The sequence below is a fragment of the Alexandromys fortis genome, unplaced genomic scaffold (genome assembly GCF_014885135.2).
Source record: "Alexandromys fortis isolate MF-2015 unplaced genomic scaffold, M_Fortis_MF-2015_v1.1 scaffold_25, whole genome shotgun sequence".
NCBI classification, from domain to species: Eukaryota; Metazoa; Chordata; class Mammalia; order Rodentia; family Cricetidae; genus Alexandromys; species Alexandromys fortis.
Window position 1 is genome coordinate 11,107,913 of NW_026067904.1, and position 19,241 is coordinate 11,127,153.

The following is a 19,241-nucleotide window of genomic DNA, read 5'->3' on the forward strand; positions in this document are numbered from 1 at the left end:
TCTCACATCTTGATTAACCCATTTCTATTAAATCTGTGTATCACCACCTGACTGTGGTTTACCAGCAAGATTCTAACCTATGTCTGTCTCAGGCCAGAGGTTCATGGTGTCTGCCTGTCTCTGTTTTCTTCCTTCCAGAATTCTGTTCTGTCTTCCCCGCCTACCTTAGTTCTGCCCTATCAACTAGGCCAAGGCAATTTCTTTAATAACCAATGAAAGCAACACAAATACAGAAGGACCTCCTACACCACCCAGGAAACAGTAAAAATGTGTGTCTAGAGGGATTTGACCATGTGACATAATTTTGAAAATCCCATAGTGGCACCACAAAGCATTTGGTAAAACAAGACAGCTGTCAAAAAGACAACTGGAGTTTAGGAGGAAAATAAGAAGGAGGTGACATTTTAGAAACTAAGGGGAGAATTTTAGCAAGAAAGCAATTAGTGAAATGAAGATTGAATTTGGTATTTGGAAACCAAATGGTGTTACACCCACTTGTCTACTCCTTCCTCCTGGGACTCAGTAAACATTACAAGAAGCAGGTCAATAGGCTGTTCCATGCTCAATGTCCTCAGAGATACATGCACAAGATTCAGATGAGGGGGGGGGGTCAAGGTGAATTGGGTACATTGGCTGCTTATTACAATTTGAACTGAGGCAAAAAGTGGATAGTCACCAGCCCAGGAGCTAGGCATCCTCAGGAAAAAAACAATGGGAACAAAGTATGAGTTCAGAGACCAGAATATTCTAGGAAATAGAATTTGTCCCTGGCAAGGGCACAAAGAATTTGTTGTTGGGAATTGAACAAAAGAAGAGGGTTAAGCCTCAGTTATTAAGGACTTAATGTACCAAACAAAAAGTTGTCTGGTTTTTTTTTCTGGAGGATAAAGGGGTCCTGTATATAAGAATGTTAAGTGCTACAGTCAGATTTAAAAAGCCTGTTCCAGCAGGCTGTGGAAATGGCCTTGGAGCCAAGGATAGATTAGGTACAGTGACTGCTCAGACTTCCATTTGGAGGCTGACACAGGGATCACGTGGTTGGTTGAGGCACTGGGATAGGAACAGTGAAGACAGGAATTGGGCTGAAGGGGTGACTGGAATAAGATTTGCTAGAGTGACTGCCGGCTAGAGGCACAAGTCCTTGTGACAGGGACTAGAGTTCCATGAGGATGGGAAGGAGAGCTGGCACAGGAAGCAGCATTTCAACACCAGAAGAGGCGCCAGTAATAGTATTGTCAGTTCCTGTTCCCTTAACTGGTCCTTCCTCTCTGCCTCAGTCGAAAGCCTGTTTCAAACATCCACTTGTATTACTGACTTGTAGGGACACACTCCTTTATTCTGAACGTCACCCAAACATAACTATAGTGCACCAACTACTCGCAAGTCACTGTAACTGGGGACAGATATATTTATCCCTAGTCTAAAGACACAATTGGCAGTCACCTTACAGAAATATTATTATATCCTAACCAAAAGACATGCATTGCCTAGTTAGAAACCATTAAGGTAGGTCATGGCATAAAGGCTCTGGAGAAATACAGCGCGGATGAGGCAAAGAACAAGGCGTGAGGAATTGTGATTCCTGAATTTGTTTAGATCTGCAACCTCCCCGACATGAGTATGTAAGATTTTGTCTGTTGATGCGCACTTGTTGAAGAGAGTGGAGGTCAGGAATGGCAACAAGTGGTCTTGGATCCTAAAAGATTTAAGAACTCTACCTTTCTAGTCTATTGTGCAGTACTGATACAAAAACGTCAGCACGAATAAGAAATAGGACCGAAGAAATAACTCGTAATCTGCTAGTGCTCTGATATTTAACTTCCTTTATTCTTACAGCCAATGAGATGGGCATTGGGGCACTTGACTGTAATCCTGGCATTTGGGAGGTGGAGAATGGGTTGGAATTCAAAGCTAACCTTGGGTACATGAGTTTGTGGCAAGCCTGGTCTACACAGAGAGCTGCAGGACTCTATCTAAAAATCAAGAAAAAAAATTAATAGTTATTAAAAGATCGTATGATCACTGAGGCCCTACAAGAAGGTGCCCAGACCAAGGCTCACAATCTCATCAGCAGCCACCAGCTCGACTCCTTCCGACCCGGAAGGAACACTTCCAAGCCCCGCCTCCTAGGAGCAGATAGGGAGGAATCCATTAGGCTCCTGGTGACCAGCAGTCTCGGAGCATCAACACGGAAGTAACCTTCACCCGGAAGTTCCTGGGCCCGCCTGAGGAGGGGTGGGGGCGGGGAGCCGCAGGCGGACTGCGGGCAGGATGGCGGCTCAAATTCCAATCGTGGCTGCCACTTCTACCCCGACCATAGCCAGGAACAGCAAGAAGAGGCCAGCCAGCCCTTCCCACAACGGCAGCGGCGGGGGATATGGCACCAGTAAAAAGAAAAAGCTCTCCGCCTCCAGCTTTACTCAGGTACGTTGTCCGCACGGCCCGGGGACGACAGCGCATGCGCAGGCTCAAGAGGCGTCGAGGACGCATGCGCAGGGCGGAGCGGAAGCTGCGGCGCGTGCGCAGTCCAGTGGGATGGTGCTGGTTGGGAGGTGTGGCTCGGTTCCCCAGGAGAAAGTCGGAATTCCTGGTGGAAATTAGTGTTTTTGAGTCATAGGCCGGACCTACGGCTTTGGTTAGAAGTCAGCCGCATCATAGCGTAAGGTGGGAGGTTATAATCGGCTTAGTAGAAGGGCCGCCCGGTTCTGTTAGGACTTGTTTTCTCTATCTCTCAGCAAGGGAAGTTCGCGGACACCCGTAGCGTCTCAGGCAGACACCCCTGAGAGCCTGAGGGGTCGCCCCAGTGTGCAACATGGAGGAATACAAAGATGACTGATACCTGTGGCTTCCTTCGTTCTTTTTTACCTGTGTTAAATCTGAAGGTTAAGAGGTTGAGGTCAAGCCGGCGGTGATAGCACACACCTTTAATACCCACACCCCGGAGGCGCAGACAGGCGGGTCTCTGAGTTCCAGGCCAACATAGTCTATAGAGTTCCAGGGCAGCCAGGGAGAAACCCTGTCTCGGAAAACAAACAAACAAAGCAAAAAGGAAGAAACGAAAGAGATTGAGGTCACTGACGAAAGTGCGGAGCACAGCGGGTTGGCGCAGCAGACAACAGCTGGCGGAGAGCAGCAGTGGTTTGGCTGGGCTTGTGTTTTTCCCACTATAAGGATGGTTATGCTCCTCAACTTGTGTGGTGCGCTTGCTCAGCGACTCTGTCATTGTCACCACTTCCACCTCCTTTTTTGCATTTTCTGGGGTGTTTGCATGCAGTGAAATACACAAACCATACAAAGTCTCCACATGAGAACATTCCTGAGAGGCCCAGAAAACTCACGCTGATCTTGTCCTCCTGCCTCAGCCTTGCAATTCTGTCACTATGCCCTTCCCTCCCTGCCACAAGTAACCACTTTTCTGCCCTCTTCTACCTCGGTTAGCTTTATTTATGTACCCCTTCTTCCTCTGCTCCCCAAAACAGGGTCTCTGTAGTCCTGGCTAGCCTGGAACTTGCTCTGTAGACCAGGCTGGCCTCAAACTCAGGGATCCACTTGTCTGAATGCTCCACTCTGGGCTTGTTTGTTTTGTTGGGGTATTATTATTATTATTTTTATATCTTTGGTTGTTTCGTGTTTTGAAACAGGATCTCATTATGTTTCTCAGGCTCCCATAGAACTCAGTATGTATTGCAGGTTGGGATACAGACTTAAATTGCTAATCCTCTGTTTCAGGCTCCTGAATGTTGAGATTACAGGCATGCATTATCATGCCCCGCTCTGTTCTGTACTCTTGATTTGAGTCTTCATGAGCTGTATAATGTGTATTCTCTTGTAGTTATCCATAATGTGATTTAATGTTCACTTATGCTGAGACCAAGCAATACAGTCACTACATTAAGATGAATTTCTGTTCTTGATTTTTTTTTTTTTTGCGTTTTGTTTTTTGATTCAGACTCTCAACAATATAGACCCTTGTGATATATAGACCAGGCTAGCCTTGAATTTACATAGATCCACCTGCCTCTTCCAGTTCTGGAATTAAAGACCAGTTTTACCATGCCCTGCTCTTTGTGGGCCACCTTTGGTTTGGTTTGGTTTGAGACAGGATCATCTTGCCATGTACACATTGGTGGCCTGAAATAACTGGTCTTGTAGCAGTTTTCCTGCCTCAGCCTTCTTATGGATATCTGCTATACCATTCCTGGTCTGAGTTAATGTTTTTCTTTTTTCCAGTCTTTTGAGACAGAATCTTGCTGTATAGCCCAAGCTGACTGTACCCAAGACTGGACTTCTTATTCCAAATTACTGTCAAATCAATCAAATCTGTTGTATTTGATTTTTTTGTTTTGTTTTTCAAGACAGGGTTTCTCTGTAGCCCTGGTTGTCCTGGAACTTGCTCTATAGACTAGGTTGGCCTCCATCTCAGAGATCCTCCTGCCTCTGCCTCCATCTCCTGAGTGCTGGGATTAAAGTCGTGAACCACCACCCCTAGGCTGCTATGTTTGATTCTTAAATGATGACAAAACACCCCAGGAGGAAGACAAGGTTGTCCTGAAGTCCCAGACCCAGTCATGAGGGCTGCTGTTGGCAGGAGCCATTGTTCAGCAGACGCGCCCCTGGGACCTACACCGTCATCTTTAGTAACGGGAAGAGAGCATAATCCTTAGTTCTGGGCATTACTTTCCCATCTGTCTTGGCCTTTCATGTCTCAGGGCTGGATATTCCATCTCTTAAAGTCTCTTGGTGTTAATGGTACTTTCACGACATGGAAACCGTAGATCATCGTGTGTCTTATTTTAACTGGGGCAGAGCATTGTAGACTTGATTTTCCCTCTGACTAAAGGCCTTCCGGTCATCCTGACTCAGTACTGACTCGGAGGTTGTGAATGGGAGAATGGGGAAATAAGGGTGGAGTCACATGGGAGTGGGTTTAAGAGGAAAGACAAACAGAAACCAGAAAGCTCCCTGGGGTTTATCTGGGTAGAGGTAGCTTAGAGCCCTACACTGTTGGAGAAGCTGTAGCCTTCCATACTCCACAGCAAGTACTCTACCGCTGAGCCAATTCCCAGACCGGCATTCCCTAGACTGCTGCCTGGAACAGCGAGCTCTGGTCACCCACACCCCATTACAGTCAGCAGAAGCACTTCGTTTTGTGGGGTGACCTCTCCCTGGCAGAACTTTACAACTATCTGTCTAATCTACACTGACTTGCTGCCATGAGTGCTTTTCCCAGGGGCCCCTGGAGGCTAGGGTGCTGGAGTTGGCTGTGCTGTGTCCATAGTACTCTTGTCACAGTTGTTGTGAGAGATGTTAAGGACAGGTTTCTTTCCCCTTAGCATCCCTTTGCTTCCTTAGCAGTTCACCTTGTTTGGCCTAGATGACCTCTTTCCTCCTGACTGGAGGTCTCCTGAGATCCTCTAATTAGCAGCTTGTCTTTTCCCCTTTTGCCCTGGATCACAGCCTCTTCAAACAGATTTCAGGGCCAGGCAGGTGGCTCAGTGGTAGAAGGGCTAATGCTCCAAAAATACATGCAAGGAGATTTCAGTGTGAGTCCCCTCCCTCCTTCTCTCTCTCTCTCTCTCTCTCTCTCTCTCTCTCTCCCCCTCTCCCCCCCTCTCCCTCTCCCTCTCCCTTTCCCTCCCTCCCCTCTCCCTCCCTCCCTCCTCCCCTTCCTTTTTTTTCCCTCAAGACAGGATCTCTACATAGCCCTGCCCTGGAACTAGCTCTGTATAAGCCAGGCTGACTTTGAACTCACAGAGATCTGCCTGCCTCTCTGCCTCTTGCACTGGGATTGAAGGCGTGCACCACCATCACCCAGCTCCAGTGTGTTTCTTAAGGCTTAAGGTTTGGCATAATGCTGGGAAGACTGGAGTAATGGAGGGTGATGGGAGAATGACACTGAGGAGTGATGTGGGCAGAGGAGAGGAGTCCAGGCAGAGACCATGCAGAGACCCTGAGAGGAGTCTGAGAAGGTGGTTAAGGAGAGAGCGTTCTGAGAATGGTTGTGACAGTGAATGATCCTCTCTTCTCGTTTCTAGTCATGTCACAGATCCTACAGAGAGGGCACACACACACACACACACACACACACACACACACACACACACACGTGTACTTTCTCAGGAACACAGTCTTCACTCCTAGGTAAATGTTCAACGGAAATGAAAGCACGACAGCTGTTGTAGTTTGGTTTCTTTTTCCTGTGGAAGGTTTTGCTTGAGACAGGCTCTCACTATGTAGCTTACATAACAGACTTGTTATGTAGACCAGGCTGGTCTCAAACCCCCAGAGATCTGCCTGCTTCTGCCTCCTGAGTGCTGAGATTGAAAGTGTGTGTCACCATGCCTGGACTAGTTTGATTTTTGTTTCTGATAAACACCATGACGAAAAGTAACTCCTGGTAGAGAGGTAGGGGCTTGTGTATGGCAGCTTTGTTTATGATTGAACATTGAAAGTAGACCAAATGTTCAACAGAAAAATGGATAGATAGGTTTTACCACGTCCACATAGTGATTTCTTCTCTGCTGAGAAAGAAATTGATGACGCAAACCACTGAGCCCTATGAAGGCGTCAGAACTCCAGGTGTAAGACACATACTGTCGGGTTTCTTTTGGAAGAAGTTCTGGAAGTAGAAGTGATGTAGCAGAATCAGCATGTTGGTTGCCCTTGGGTCTGGGAGGGATTGGCCAGGAAGGGGCAAGAGAGTGTTCTGGAATGGCGGTGGTGTTCGGTGCCTCGGAAGGGTTTGGTTGTACCAGTGTCAGAACTGGAAACTCGTGAAACCTCTACCTGACTCGTAGGCAGCTCGCTTTGTGAAGACAATGCCTCTGTTCCTAAGATGTTTGTTTGGAAATTGGTTTAGAAGCCAGGCAGCGTTTCTTACCTCTGCCTCTTTTCTCTTGTGTTGTTAGCGTAAAGGCTTGTTTTAAAACTGCTTTGCAGGACACTGTGTTCCAGCAACAGCCAGCTGGCCCACGTCCCTCCAGCTTCCTCTTTTTCAGAATTCCCGTGTCCTGTTGTCCCCAAATGCAGACTAGCTCCAGCCTGGATTTTCTGACCAAAATAGACCCTTGAGGTCCAGATTCTAAGGCTAGCTTTCCTATTTCGAGACACAGTTGACAAGATCATCGAGATGTAAAGACTCTGTGGTGTCATAGAATGGATTTAAATTGGAAAGGTGTGTGCTGTGCCGTGTAGCCTTAAACCAGCCCGCCTGTGCCTCCGTTTTCTGTAAGATGAGGATAGCCACACTTCCTTAGCAGTTGTCAGAGTTATGAGACAGCTGGTACAGGACAGCAGGCCCTGGGCTCGGCACCCGGGCTCCTGCTTGTGTCTGCAGTGTTCCCCAGCCTCCAGGGCAGGCGCCTGCTGGAGCCCTGGGCCCCTTGCATGTCTGTCTTGTTGAAAACAGATGTGAAGAACCCACCTGGAATGGCTTCAAAGATGTTTTTTCCCTTTCTGTGTTTTAAGGGTGTCAGCATTGAAGCCGTGAGTGAGAATAAAATGGCATCCTCTGAGTTTAGTTCGGGGCCTGTGGAAAAAGCTGCCAAACCGTTGCCTTTTAAGGATCCCAACTTCGTGGTAAGCATATAAGATGCTATACAAATACAGGGGTGAACAGCTGCACCTCAGCTCCGATGTAGCTGGGCCTGAGTTGGGTCGGGAGTCCCCTTCTCCCTCAGTTTTATTTGATGGATGGATGGGATGGGGCTGGAAAGGCCTTTCCAGAATTCCCCAGAGGATAGAACTCGGAGGGTGATCTTTCCCATGATTGTTCCCCTACGCTTTTACTGGCCTTCAGTTTTAAAAGAAGTTTGAAATAGATAACTAAAATAGGAGCAGTCCTCACTAACTCCTTCAGATCCCTTTCATTCAGGAGGGCTGTATTAAATAATCAGTTTTAGTGACCCAAATTATACCTTTAAACGTTTGTTTATTTTTTATTAATGAGTCTTGGCATCTATTGTAACTAGAGTCTGCAAATACGTTAGTATTCTTTTCCATTTTATTTTTTAATCTTTATAGCACAAACAGAAATTTCCAGAAGGCTTGCCATACCATGATTAAAGCCTGCTTGGGTTTTTCAGGACCACTGGTGATTAGGAGGCCAAGTGACACACCCTCAGAGGGGAGTTTAGAGATGTGATCTTAAGACGAAAACCAACTTTGTGGCAAACTTATTTTAAAGGGATGAGATCATAAGTGAATTCAACTAGGCTGAACCCAGGAAGGAATTTGCTTTCCTGTGTACATGCTGAGAAATAGCCATTTGTTGGTTTGCTTTCTCTTTCTTTCCCATTTGTTGTCTGTCTTTCTTTCTTTCTTTCTTTCTTTCATTCATTCATTCATTCATTTATTTATTTTGAGAAAAAGTCTCCTATAGCCTAGGCTGGCCTCAAACTCATCCTGTCACTGAGGCTGGCCTTGAACTTCCAGTCCTGCCTCCACCATGAATAGCTAAAAACTATGTTCTTCCAAACAAAGATAAAAGTATACGGTGAGGTATTTTTAAAAGTCTCAGCGACACAAATAGTTGCTTCCAGACTGAGAGGTGCCTGACAGCTCTAACGGGCATGGTGTCGGGTTTGCCAGGCGCATCTTAAACTGACTCGTCTCTTCTAACCCACTTTTCATTTGAGCACTCTGGCCACGGCGGCGCAGTAGCTGGCAAGAAGAATAGAACCTGGAAGAACCTCAAACAGATCCTCGCTGCTGAAAGGGCATTGCCATGGCAACTGAATGATCCTAACTGTGAGCATCTAGAGCCTTCCATGTGTTGGTAACGCAGACAGGAACTTCCCTACAACAAGCCTACGTTATTTGCTCATGTTTGTGTTTTCGTGGGTGATGTTCTTAGCCTGAGAACTGTAGGGTGGCACCATCCAGGGATATTATGCATGCATCCCCCCCTCACTGTGTCTGTGTTGAGTCCGTTTGTTTAGTTTTTAGTGCCATTATTTGAAATTTCAATCTGGAGAAGCAGGTCCCGCTGTGATAAAGATGATGTTTCTAGTAGATCTCTCATTTAAACATCTCCTCCTTTCATTTGTTTCACAAGCAGCATAGCCTACCTGTGATGTGGGATTTGGGAGAGTCTCCATCAAGCAGCTTATAGGCCACACACTTACTCTCTGAGTAAATACCTCCTGCCTTAGTATGTCCAGACCTGGGCAAAACCCGTTAGATGTTTCTGTTCGACTACACTGGAAACTTCAGGTTCCAAGATCTCAGCGCCTCCTGTCCTGCTCAGCGTCTTCCATGGGATGACTCAGATGGTGACAAGTTAGTCATCTGGGTGTGGACCGCTTGAGTCTGGGTGTGTGGGTCCAGTTAGTGGCTGTGTGGCCTTTCATCACTGGAAGCCCATTTGAACTGGAGACTGTGACATGGCCTGTGGGTAGATGAACCTGGCAGTTCCACTGGGGTAGCTTGTCTCTGGGGGCAGGGCAGGACCCTAGCTGAGGCCAGCACTTAGTCTGCGACATACACAGTCTGCTATTTTTGAGAGACCTCCCTTGTTTCCCTGGTCAATCCCCGGAGGCTTCTGCAAGTATGTAATCACAAAGGAAATCTCAGGACTATTATCACATGTTACCTTAGAATAAAGGAGAAGGAATCCGGATAGTTTGAAGGTTATTTGGTCATCTTTTTTTCTTTTCTTTCTTCTTTTTAGACTTTAGTATTGATGCTCCTCCATCCTTTAAGCCAGCTAAGAAGTATTCCGATGTTTCAGGCCTTCTTGTGAGTATAATTACATCTGACTATATTAGCATTAAATGTAAGATTTCACAGTCAAGTCTGTCTAAACCAATGGTCCTGCCTGGAGCAAGCTGTGACCTGAGTCTCTGGGTAGTCGGGAGAGACCATTGCTCCAGAAAGCAAGACACAGAATTCTTACTTCTTTTTTCCTTGATAGTTAACTGTGCGAGACAGCATGAATGAACAGCCATTTCTGCTTTTACTCTTAAAGTTTTAAAATACTGATTTTACACAATTAGTGGTACTTTAAAGAAAATCTCCTGGACTGGCGATGTAGCTCAGTGGTAGAGCACCTGCCTAGCGTGCCTAACACCGAGGAATGCCTCTTTAAGTCAGAGCAGGCAAACACAGTTTCTCAGCCTTTTTTCCAGTGAAGTGGTATATGTAACCCACATATCTAAAAGAGCCGAGCCCCCCTCTCCGTGTGGTCCTCTGGATCTGGTCCTCTGTCCTCCTTCCTTGCCCACCACCTTGACGCCTCCCATGCTGCTGCATCAGAGCTGCACTGAGGCATGCGTTGTTGATGAGGGTGGGGTGCACTGAGCTCCCGCTTCCACTCTTGCCCAACAAAGAGTGGGTGCAGAACCTATAAGGAGATTTCAGTTCACCTTCATCCTTCTTCATCTCTTGGAAATTTGAAAAGTGAGATTTTTCTGCAAATTATAGAAATGATGAAGGGTGCTACTTCTAAAATTTACCTGTATATCATTTCAATGCTTTGCCGTTTAACGAGGATAGCTGCACCATCTGTCACAAACTGGCCAGATTAATTCTATACATTATACCAGGAAGTGTGCTTCTTCCATCATTGCATAATCTCCTCTCTCAACTCTTTCTGAGGTTGGCTTCTGTCTGAATTCATAGAGCTGCGTGCTTGGGTTAGGGTGTTTGTTCTCCTGAAACCTCATTTGCTGTGAACTTGGCTCCCATTGTGGTGTTGAGTTGTTGAGAGGTGGGACTGATGAAATAATGATGCTTCTTAGAAATGGATCGCTTCAGGTCAGCTCCCATAGGATGGACTGGTTTCTGCAAGAGAGTGCTGTCATGGAAAGAGCCTCTTCCTTTCTCTTTCTTTGCTTGCACACATGCCTTTCCTTTGCTTGGCCTGTTCTCTTTGCACCATGTTGAAATGCAGCCAGGTGCTCCTAACCTCTGAGCTCTCTCTCCAGCACTGTAAGCCACGTTTTCATAAAGCATTCACTTTCTTTTTAAAGAGAGCAGTACAGAATGAACTAGAACACTGTTTCAGCTTTCTTTTTGTGCAAGTTCGCATGGCTTATCTCTCGTGAGTGTTTTGCCTTTGTCTGTATCTTTGTATTTAGAGGGAGTTTCTTATAGAGTGGGTCTTGCTTTGTACCCACCTGGCAGTGTGACACCAGATAGATTTATGTGGTTCACATTTCAGTGAGCATTACTGTGGGTGTGTAGTTGGAATTTTCTTTGGGCAGCCAACCAGCTCTCAAATAAAGACACGGAAAATCATTAATTATGACTGCTCAGCCTTAGCTCAGGTTTGTCTCACTAGCTCTTTTAACTTAATTTAACCTGTTTCTATTCATCTTATGTTTTACTGTGGGGCTTTTTTACCTTTTTATTCATTCTGTCTATCCTACTTTCCTGGTCTTCCATGTCTGTCTGGTCCCGTCATCTTCCTGTCATTTCCTTTTCTTTCTTCTTTTCTTCCTGAGCTTAAATTCCTACTTCTACTTACTTTCCCTGTCCAAGAGTCCCACATATACCTCCTCTCTTGCTATTTGCTATTCAGCTTTTTATTAGACCACTCAGGTGCCTTAGGCAGTCAAGGTAAAACAGCAACACATCTTTATGTAAGTAAACAAATGCAACACATCTTTACATAGTTAAACAGATATTCTACAACATTTCTGCATTTTTGACTAAAGAGAGGTTTTAGCTTCAACATAATAAGATTATATATAATAAGAACAATTATCAAGTAAGAATTACATTTACAATATCCAGTCCATTTGGATTTGGCAAATTCAGAGAAAATGCTCCATTATTTGTCCTATCTTGGTGAGTCCAAAGTTGTATGCCTAATTTACTTTCTAGACCTCAAAATAGTTTCTTAGATAAACAGTTTAAGCTTTTATATTTCTTAGCCTTATAAATTTTACATTTCTTATGTAAGCTTCTTTGTTAACTTTGGTAACAAGGAAAACTATAACTATCTCATTTTCAACTCCATCAGAGACACAGGAAGGATATAATATTACCTGAGTAAACAGGAAGTGAAAAATAAACAACTTCCAAAACTATAGAAGTGACAGAAACAGCTGGCTGCCTGGATAGCCACCCAAGTTTCCTCTGCAACATTGGGGCATCCATCTTTAGCCTATAGGCCTAGAATAGCTGACAGACTTTTCTGTGAAGCAGGAATTTTGAAAGAATATTCCACGTTGTGTTGACAAAGTTTGGCAGTCTTTTTCCTTTCTGTCCGGCTTATCTAGTTTTACAGTATACTGTCAACAGTCAAGGCAAGGGCAGTGTCTTGCCCAAATGGCTAACTGTGCCACAGGGAAAGAAAACTCCATATGGAGGTTCTTCCGCACCCATCATCCTTTTATGAAGCACATTGGTTCTGCCAGGAGCAGACATGTCTCATTGTCATGAAAAACCTTAGATAATTAAACATCTTAAATGTCATATTCTGTTAGGTATCGGAAGCATTTGAAGATCACCTATCTATCTAAAATATATGTTTAACCTTGAAAACTTACCTAACATGACTGCAAGTGTGATTGTTATAGGTGACTAACTACTAACCTGCATTTTTAATTATCCTAAATAGTTTGTAATAATAACTTTCAAGGACTAGAACTTTATATTATATTTTAAAATGAACTTCATAGGAACAATACCTTAAAGAACAGTAGAAACACATATATGGTATAGCAAAAATAACCTTAAATTTGTATCAGTATACAAAAATCCATAGTAAGGTAAAATATTTGAGATGAATAATTGTCTTTATACCCTATATTCCTATATCTCTACAAGATGATGACAAACATGACCCACCAAATAACCAAAAACCACCCACCCCGTCTCTTGAGAATGTGGGCATTATATTCTCTAGACTGCTTCCTGTTGTCTGGGGGGCAATGGCATCCCCAGGGAACCCTAAGTAAATTGAGATAATGGTCAGGTCCTAAGAAAACTAGATATAATATTTGTTGTTCAGTTTCTGTCATGGGAAAGTGCAAGGCTTATCTGATGTCCTGGCTAGAATAGTCTGTGAGACTGGACCATCTCAGCTAGCAGCCTTGAAGTTGTTCTGAACACAGAACTCTGAGGAAACTGCAACAGAACTTTATCTGAAAGCCTGTTTTCATTGGTATCTGGTCCCCTTGCTCTGAAAACACACATTTTCAAAGATAACCTACATATCTGTATTAACACAAGTATGGACTGTACATTGTACAAAAGCCAGCCAAAGATTTTTGTTTGTTTTATGTTTGATCAGGTAAAAGATATCTGTCAGCTTTATGTTTGTTTGGACTGTAGAACCAAACCTCTATTCATGTCATAGGAAAGAATGGCATGTAATAATAACTCTAAGGACTCTGTAACCAACAAGATTTATCATGTCTCATCCGGTCTCAGGGCTGTTCCCATGTCAAGGGATCAGCATATGTCACCTGTCTGGTAGTTTTTCTAGGTTTAATTCTTTATGTCTGTAGCCAAGATTTTCAGGGAGTCTTCCCCAATCAAATCTTGTCTCTATTAATGTTGAATTAATCCACAGTCTTTCTTTTCCTGTGGAAACAAAAGCATAACCTTTCCCCCAACACAATACACTTTCTGAATTCCACTTTAAAGTTAAGATATCTCTAAAGTGTCTAGGCTGGTTTAATTCAGCAGTTCCTTTTATAATCCCATGTCTCTCAGCAGCTACCGTTCACTCATCAGCATTTAAAAACTTCAAAGTCAACAAAGCACCATTCAGGATCCAGATTCCCTCTGTATATCCCATCCTTACATGGCTTATTCTTTTTATATTACTTTACTCCTTCTTTAAAAATTTTACTTAATTATTTTAAGCTATTTTTTCCTGTGACTGTCTTTACCCATTTTTTTTTTCTTTCTTAAGCACCTACTTACACTGAAACCTGTTTAAAGTTTTTCCAGTCTGGACCTGTTTTACTGTTCACTCACAGTGTTCTCTGACCAAGTGAGCAAAACCTTAAACTGCTAAGTGGCAGCCAGGTCCTCTACTGTGCAGCTCTAGTGGCTGGCTACACCCATCCTCAGGTCCATGAGAGCCGAGCCTTAAGCCAAGAGCTGCATTTAACTGCCCCAGCTCTAGGAATTAGGTGCGCACCAGGGCAGGCATTTTTACTTAACGTGCTGTTTCTACTTAGCGTACTGGTTGTTCAAGTGCTCTGTTGCACAACAGCGCCTCTTAACGGAGCTATATTTTTGTCAGCTTCCTCAGACCCTATGTGTAAATTTGGGCCTCACATTGGGCGCTGTATGTAGTTGGAATTTTCTTTGCATCGTCAACCATCTCCCAAATAAAGACATGGGGAATTATTATTAATTATGAATGGTTGGCCTTAGCTTAGGCTTGCCCCACTAGCTCTTTTCACTTAATCTGACCTATTTCTCTTCATCTACGTTTTACCTCAGGGCTTTTTACTTTCTTCACTCTGTATGTCCTCCTTTCCTGCTTCCTCCATGTCTGTCTCCTTGGCCCCTGTTGTATCCTTTTCTTTCTTCCTTTCTTTCTGAGCCTAAATTCCTCCTCTTACTTAGTCTCTCTGCCCAGAAGTCTTGCCTATCCCTCGTCCCTTGATACTGACTATTCAACTTTTTATGAGACTAATCAGGTACCTTAGGCAGGCAAGGTAAAACGGCAACACATCTTTACATAATTAAATGCAACACATTTTTTCATAGTTAAACAAATATTCCACAATATGGGTGAATTTAATCCACCTGTTTTCTTTGATCCACCTGCAGGCCTTTATTCCTTGTTTTGGTCATGTGTTGGTCTAATTGGGCACTTTTAAACACTTTGGAGCAGTTTAGTTTACAGTAAGACTGAGAGGCTTGTCCAGGGGGAGTTCTCACGCTCCCAATTCAGCTCATTCTGTTATTAACAACTGCGGTGGGTTTGTTACGATTAGTGAACCACTAGAGATGGCATTGTTACCACAGTTTATTAATTTTCTTAGTTTGGGGCCAGGTGTAGCCTAGTGATTAGCTTTGCCTCATGTGCAAAGGATGGTTTGATCCTCAGTACCACCAGCTGAGAAGGAGCATGAGCGAAAGGCAGGCCGGGAAGAGGTGGGAGATGAAGAAAGAAAGGCAAATGTTTTTAGATTCTGCCCAAGCCCAGTGTCCTATCTTGTCAAGGATACCATATCGACTTTAATTGTCATAACTCTTTAGACCACTCTTAACTGTGGCACTTTCTCAAATTTTCCTTGTTTTCGGCAGCTTTGTCAGAGGTTTGTGTGTGTGTGTGTGTGTGTTTTGAGATGGGTAGTCTGCTGGACTTCTCTAGCTTGTCGTGAGCTCCTGAGCTCACATGATCCCCTGCCCCAGCTGTGCCACCACAGCCGGTTGCGGGTCAGGTTCTTTACAGAGTGCTCTGCTATGGAACTGTGCCACGCGCTTTCCTCATGAGGGAGTGAGGCCAACTGGGCATTTTAATTCTTATTTATGCCCCCTTTGAAAGAAGCGGAGTGGTTGCCCTCCTAGATCTAATGCTCATCTTGCCACACTGAGTTTGTTTTCAGCACTACACTGCTTTTTCTGGAGTGTGAGGCTCGTGGACTAATCCCTTTCCAGCGCATTCTTGTTCTCTGTTGTCATACTTGCTGCTTAAGATAGCACACAATAGATTATTAGTTCTTGCTTTGGTTATCTTTTAGAGAAACAAAATTTTTAAAGAATTTTTTCTTTGTTTATTCTATTCCCAGCCTTCTTCACTGGGTTGTGTATGTCCATCTAGCAATCTGATCCCACAGCTTTTCACTAGAACTACTTCCTGAGTCTCCAACGATTTCTGTTTCCTCGGCCATTGGTCTCTGAACCCCCTTTTCTGTTACATGTGTGCTGTGCTCATTTCAGTGGTTGTCCGAGGCGGGAAACCTGGTGTGGCCCCCATTACTGTTCTGTCCTGAAATGGGGATCTTGCCCTGTGTCATTTTGAGCAGCTGGAAGTCATGGTTTTATGAACAGACTTAGAGGCTGGCTCCTTGGTATATCCACTTTTTCCTCGACCCTGGCAAGCAACCATCAGCTGGTACAGTGGTTCTCACCTGTGAAGAGGCATAAGTGCCATTTTGAAGACCATTATTCCAGGCCTTTGTGGCATCAGCAGAGGTCTTGCTATATATATGTTACCTAAGCTCTGACTATAAGAATTAAGGTGTTAAGAACGTATGAAGAACTCTACTTCCAAACCACTGACAATTCTTTAAAAGAAGTGGGGAAGACCTAGGCTAGGCAGTGGCAGAGGAAATATGGGTGATCAGGAGTTCACCTCACTGGTAGCTAGGAAAACACTATCAGATGGAGGGACTGAGAATGTTTGATTGTATATTTCAGCCTGGATGAAGAGATTGTGTGTTTGTACACTGCTCTTTGGGAGTAGGAAGAGCATTGATGCAGCTCCCTTGAATGACAACTTGGCACATTTTCTTAAAGAAAACAAAGAAAGAAAGAAACCTATGACTTGGCAGTTTGCCTTCCATGCAGCTCCCCAGAGAAATGGGATGCCCAAGAAACTTAGGCAGAAATGTTTCTGAACGACTATTAGCAAAGTGTTGGGGGTCCCATGCTGGTCTTTTGTTGAGATGTGCGGCTGTTTTCTGTGAGCTGGGTCGATGTGGAACAGTTCCAGGGTCCATTCTTGACTAGAAGATGCCAGCAGTGTGGACTGTATGGTAAAGACACACACACACACACACTGGGTGATTTCTCTGCTTGGTTTATCTAGTAAGACATAAATTTTGAAAGCCTGGAAGGATCCCCACCAGCAGTGGCTTTCTCGGGGGAAGCCAAAGTCTCTGAGGTAGAAGATGCTGGTGAAGGCTTCTTTCTCTCCGTGAAAAGCTTTAGTTTTATTCTTTAGATGGCAGTAATTCAGCTTGCCTGAGCACAGGAGGAAGGCATGGGTGTGTGTTACACCTGCGTTTTACAAAGCTATGATGAATGCTGTGACTCTAGAGGCGGCTGGGGGTTGTGAACACTGCCTGTCATCCTAAAGCCAGGGCAAGGCAGAAGCAGTTTGCTGAGTCCCATGGGCAGGGAGCCTGCTTTTTCTTCCAGTCTCAAGGGACAGAATCTAGAGGAGGGTGGGATATTCTTTACTCGTCTGGTTCAGGGATATAGTTTGGCTTACTCCTTTCTATTCAGAACACTGTGTGTTGACTCCTGGCTCCAGGCTGTTCCAGCTTTTGTCTGTGACCATTTTGTCTGTGCCACAAGGTCTCTGTGTTCTTAATTGTTTATGTGGCAGCTTTCTTGGCATGAGGTGTGAACTCAGGTGGCCAACTCAGCATGGTGTAGTGGTAGGAGTGAGGCTGCCACACATGAAGCCCCAGTGAGGCTGACCATAGCTTTATGTGTGGAGTCAGGTTATCTATTCCAAGTTCATGTCCTGCACCCTCTGAGAACATGAGGATGGCTTGCCCTGCCAGAGAGCTCACCCAACTACTGCACAGCCACGAGCTCTGAAACAGCTTTGTTACTGCTTCTCAAATTGGGCCTTTCCCTGTGTCACGGGAGACAGCATTGGACAGCATTCCTCCCATCCTCTGGCCCTTCCCTGTCTCTCTGTTCCTGTCCTTGAGCCTCAGAAGGGAGAGATGTTTGCTTAGGGCCGGCCGAGCACTCAACAGTCCCTTATTCTCAGCACTTTGATGAGTTCTGAGTCTCTGCAGAGGTGGGAGTTAGAAGGCCAGGATATGTGACCATCATGAAACGAGTCTTGGATCTGTAGTTTGCAGTCCTTGAGATACCAATAAGAAGTGTCCCAGGATCTGGTGGGGCCATTCCTCTTCCTCCAGACTGTCCCTGGAGTGCTCTTCAAGTCTGGAAAGATGAATGAGTCTGCCAAAGTGAGCAATTTAGTGGTTTTGTTTTTGTTTTGTTTTGTTTTCTTCAGTTTTTTGAGACAGGTTTTCTCTGTAGCTTTGGAGCCTGTCCTAGAACTCACACTTTGTAGACCAGGCTGGCCTTGAACTCATAGATCTTCCTGCCAGGGTTTAAAGACGTGCACCACCACTGCCTGGCACAATTATTGTTCTTGGTGACAGTGAAACATAACAAAGATGTATTTTACTTTGACTAAAGTAATAAAAGATTAAAGTTGTGCTTAAAATATCTCCACTAACAACTTTCTGTCCTTCCCTTGCCCGTTTCTCTCCCAGGCCAACTACACAGACCCTCAGAGCAAGCTGCGGTTCAGCACCATTGAAGAGTTTTCCTACATTCGCAGGCTGCCGTCTGATGTCGTCACAGGCTACCTGGCCCTGAGGAAGGCCACGAGCATCGTTCCCTGAGCCTGGGAAGTGGAGATGAAGTGGAAATGACCTTGAAAACAGACTCTGCCCTTGTGGTTTTGTTTCAGGGAAACAGATGCGTTCTGCTGTCAATCCAAGAGTGTCAGTTCTGTGTCGTGCAAAGATTGTCTGGCTTTACCATGAGGGTCTTTCTGACTTTTTCCCTCCAAGTGATGTACCTCTTTTAAGTCATACTTCAGTTGTTGCAAGTAAAAATTGTTTGATAAGAAAATATAGTAAAATTATGCATTTAAATTAACTCAGGCAAGTCCCAGATTTGGTTTGCGAATTGTAAACCCTTGTCAAACATTTTCAATGAATGTGCAATGAAAACACAGGTCTGGATCGACCTTGTCCAGCATGCCAGCCCTTCCCCGGACCAGAAACCTCTGTTTGCTGCTGTACTGGCAGGAGTTTGAAACTTTAGAAGACTTTATCCATCGTGGCATGCCTGCTAGTGATTTGTCTCTGCTAGAGCCCAAAGGATAAATCCAGCCTTAAAAGGAAAAGAGTCGAAGAGACAGATTTTGGAGGCCCAGCAATTAAGATCACCTGTTGCTTTTGTAGGGGACCCACGTTTGGTTCTTAGCGCTCACATGGTGACTCCCAACTATCTCTAACTCCAGGTCCAGGGCATCCAACCCCTCTTCTGACCTCCAAGGACACTGAGTGTGTGCATACATATGCACATGTATGCAGACAAACTCTCGTAATTATAAAAATAATAGAAATATTTTTTTAAATTTGTGTTTTCTTCTCAAGACCACACTGGTATCCACACTGCTCTGACGTGAGTCCTGCTAATACATGCTGCATGTCTCCACTGTAGAAGAGGAGCCATGAGGTACACCTTAGAGTGGCCAGATGTCAGAGACTCTGCTAGAGCGGGGAGAGGAGAACCATGCCACGGCCGTTACTTTTCCTGCAGTGACCACATGTCTGGCATGG

General features: G+C 44.7%; 1 protein-coding gene and 1 long non-coding RNA gene across 2 annotated transcripts; one reads left to right on the top strand and one right to left on the bottom strand.

The window, feature by feature from the left end:
• Positions 1-1,806: 1,806 nt before the first annotated feature.
• Positions 1,807-2,180, bottom strand: LOC126497129 (uncharacterized). Its single transcript, XR_007590529.1, has 2 exons — positions 2,061-2,180; positions 1,807-1,973 (listed from the first exon to the last, which is right to left on the bottom strand). It is a non-coding gene; the product is annotated as an uncharacterized lncRNA (long non-coding RNA).
• On the top strand, positions 2,149-19,036 carry Ino80c (INO80 complex subunit C). The gene is made up of 5 exons (XM_050135006.1): positions 2,149-2,424; positions 7,468-7,578; positions 8,637-8,748; positions 9,671-9,738; positions 18,162-19,036. Exons 1-5 carry the CDS (start codon positions 2,272-2,274, stop codon positions 18,291-18,293), a joined length of 576 nt encoding a protein of 191 aa, XP_049990963.1. The 5' UTR covers positions 2,149-2,271; the 3' UTR covers positions 18,294-19,036.
• Positions 19,037-19,241: the final 205 nt, after the last annotated feature.

Coding starts and splice junctions, on each gene's coding strand:
- Ino80c (XM_050135006.1), top strand. CDS start 2,272: ATGGCGGCTCAAATTCCAATCGTGGCTGCCACTTCTACCCCGACCATA. Junction 2,425..7,467: donor CCGCCTCCAGCTTTACTCAG/GTACGTTGTCCG, acceptor CTGTGTTTTAAG/GGTGTCAGCATTGAAGCCGT. Junction 8,749..9,670: donor GCAACTGAATGATCCTAACT/GTGAGCATCTAG, acceptor TCTTCTTTTTAG/ACTTTAGTATTGATGCTCCT.